Raw genomic sequence first — 2,639 nt, forward strand, 5'->3', positions numbered from 1 at the left:
TGTTAATATTTGGTTGGAATACAAACTCTATTATTTTAGTGTTAATCAATCACCAATTTAGTGTTTTATGGTTGGAATACAAACTCTATTATTTTAGTGTTAATTAATCACCAATTTAGTGTTTTATGGTTGGAATACAAGCTCCATTTTAGTGCTGATCAATGGAAATACATTTATGCCGAAACATGCAAAACATTGAATTAAGACATTGTATCAAGTAAGATTACATACTTGGTATGAGAGATTTTTGTGATGAAGATTCCATCATTGTTATTTCGGGTACTAAATGTAACATTTAAGGGTGTCAAAGTGAAATTCTTTTTATCTTGATTTAAACTCCTTTGTTTTTGTCTCTATGACGCCTAAAATTCTTTTTATCTTGATTTAAACTACAATCGACGCCATCTGGTCAACGATGAGATTATCTCGTCGGCGATTCCTCTTTCTGGTCTTCGCCGTTGCTCTCTTACACTCATCACTCCGGGCTTCTGCGACCCATTTGAAACCGGAGGTAATTGGTCCTCTTGGTCAGCGGCTTTTGGAGGATGCGAAGGCGCCGGAGTTTTTTAACTGGGTTAGAAACATTCGCCGGAAAATCCATGAGTATCCGGAGCTAGGGTTTCAAGAATACAAGACGAGTGAAGTGATAAGAGCAGAGCTCGACAAGCTTGGCGTCGAGTACACATGGCCGGTGGCGGAGACCGGTGTTGTCGCCACCATTGGTTCCGGCGAACAACCATTCTTTGCTCTCCGAGCGGACATGGATGCTTTACCAATCCAGGTTCTTTTTTCTCTGAATATCTTGAGGTTGCGTGTTTAATTTCTTTCGTTTTAAACAGTTTCATCTCCTCTATCGGAACATATCAGGAACTAGTCGATTGGGATCACCGGAGCAAGATCGCCGGAAAGATGCACGCCTGTGGTCACGATTCTCATGTAGCAATGCTACTTGGAGCTGCTAGATTGCTCCAAGCGAGGAGACACGAACTCAAGGTAAAAGACGTACTATATATAATACACGATGTACAACCTGTAAAGCATCGAACTTATGCTTCTGTTGTTTACTCTTAAAAGGGCACCGTGAAACTGGTTTTCCAGCCCGGCGAAGAGGGTTTCGCCGGCGCTTATCATATGCTAAAACACAGCGCACTGGACAACATCAAAGCCGCCTTTGCCCTCCACGTTTATCCGTCGTATCCGGTGGGTGTCGTAGCTTCACGGCCAGGTCCGGTGTTAGCCGGCGCCGGAAGGTTTACAGCAACCATTAAAGGTACCGGTGGACATGCTGCAACCCCACAGTTATCGAAAGATCCGATTCTTGCAGCATCAATGGCGGTTGTTGCTCTACAACAGATTGTATCTCGCGAAACCGATCCACTCGAGTCCAGAGTAATCTTAATCTGCGACTTAAAGTAATCTATTTATGTGATTTTAGGGTTCCGCTTATTTTCCGGTGGTTGATTTCAGGTTGTGACGATCGGATACATTATCGGAGGGAAAGCAGACAATGTGATTCCAGAGAGTGTAAAAATTGGGGGAACATATCGAAGCTTGTCTTCTCAAGGTCTTGTAGACACCAAAGAAAGGATTAAACAGGTAAAAACCTAAAATCATTTAGTAATCGAGATCAATAACCTTGAAGGAAGCCCAATTGATAATTGCATTTGTGTCTGTGTGTATTCAATTTTTGATTTCAGGTGATAGAGACGCAGGCCGGCGTTCACCGGTGCGAAGCAGAACTGGATTTCATGGATGAAACGCCGCTGCCGTACCCGGTGACGGAAAACGACGAAGGATTATACGAACACGCAAAGACGGTGGCGGAAATCATATTGGGAAAACCCAATATGCAGGTGCTTCCGGTGACGATGGGTGGTGAAGATTTCAGTTTTTTTACTCAGAAAATGCCGGCGGTTATGTTCGTGATAGGAAGCAATAACAAGACGCAAACACCGCCGGAGCATTTACACTCACCGTATTTTGTTATTGATGAAGAGGCGCTTCCGATTGGAGCAGCTTTTCATGCTGCGGTGGCGATTTCTTACTTGGATAGACATGGTGGTGGCGGTGTCATTGAGCGTGATGAGTTGTAAGCTTTTAGCCTTAGTTTTCATGTGCGAAAGAACAAGATGAATAATGTGATGGCTAAACAGTATAGAGATTTGTAAAAAAATGTCATTTTGGTTATTTGGTGGCAATTTTATGGACATTCACTACGTTTTCTTTTTGAAATGCTTTTGATTAGGTTTTACATCCATGGGAAACAACGGACTTGAAGTTTTTAAATTAGCATGTCACATACCTACTAAAAAGGTGAAATTAGTAACATAATCTTCACCATATTATTAGGTTTGGAGTGACATGGGCATGGCAAAAGAGGAGATGACATCTATATGGCTATGTGGCACCTAGGTGACATGACATACATCAACCCCTAACATAGCATGACAATATGACATGTTCAAATGTCATTCGAATACCGAGTCATGTCTTGAGCCTACAACAAGGGGCTGGGCTGCTCGCTTTGGGCCTATAGTATTAGCTGGACCATCCCGAGTATCTTGGCTTACAACACAGAGTAAAAACCGTCTTAATCCAACCACAATATGTCGATATATACAAACAACCAAAACAATAAC

The 2,639-nt window shown here is 42.4% G+C and overlaps 1 protein-coding gene across 1 annotated transcript; it reads left to right on the forward strand.

The window, feature by feature from the left end:
- Positions 1-323: 323 nt before the first annotated feature.
- ILR1 (Peptidase M20/M25/M40 family protein) lies at positions 324-2,232 on the forward strand. Its single transcript, XM_078979942.1, has 5 exons — positions 324-781; positions 868-993; positions 1,075-1,389; positions 1,468-1,596; positions 1,698-2,232. The coding sequence occupies exons 1-5, from the start codon at positions 416-418 to the stop codon at positions 2,091-2,093; spliced, it is 1,332 nt and encodes a 443-aa protein (XP_078836068.1). The 5' UTR covers positions 324-415; the 3' UTR covers positions 2,094-2,232.
- The last annotated feature ends 407 nt before the right edge of the window (positions 2,233-2,639 follow it).

This window comes from Lactuca saligna, chromosome 2 (genome assembly GCF_052625555.1).
Source record: "Lactuca saligna cultivar CGN05327 chromosome 2, ASM5262555v1, whole genome shotgun sequence".
NCBI lineage: Eukaryota > Viridiplantae > Streptophyta > Magnoliopsida > Asterales > Asteraceae > Lactuca > Lactuca saligna.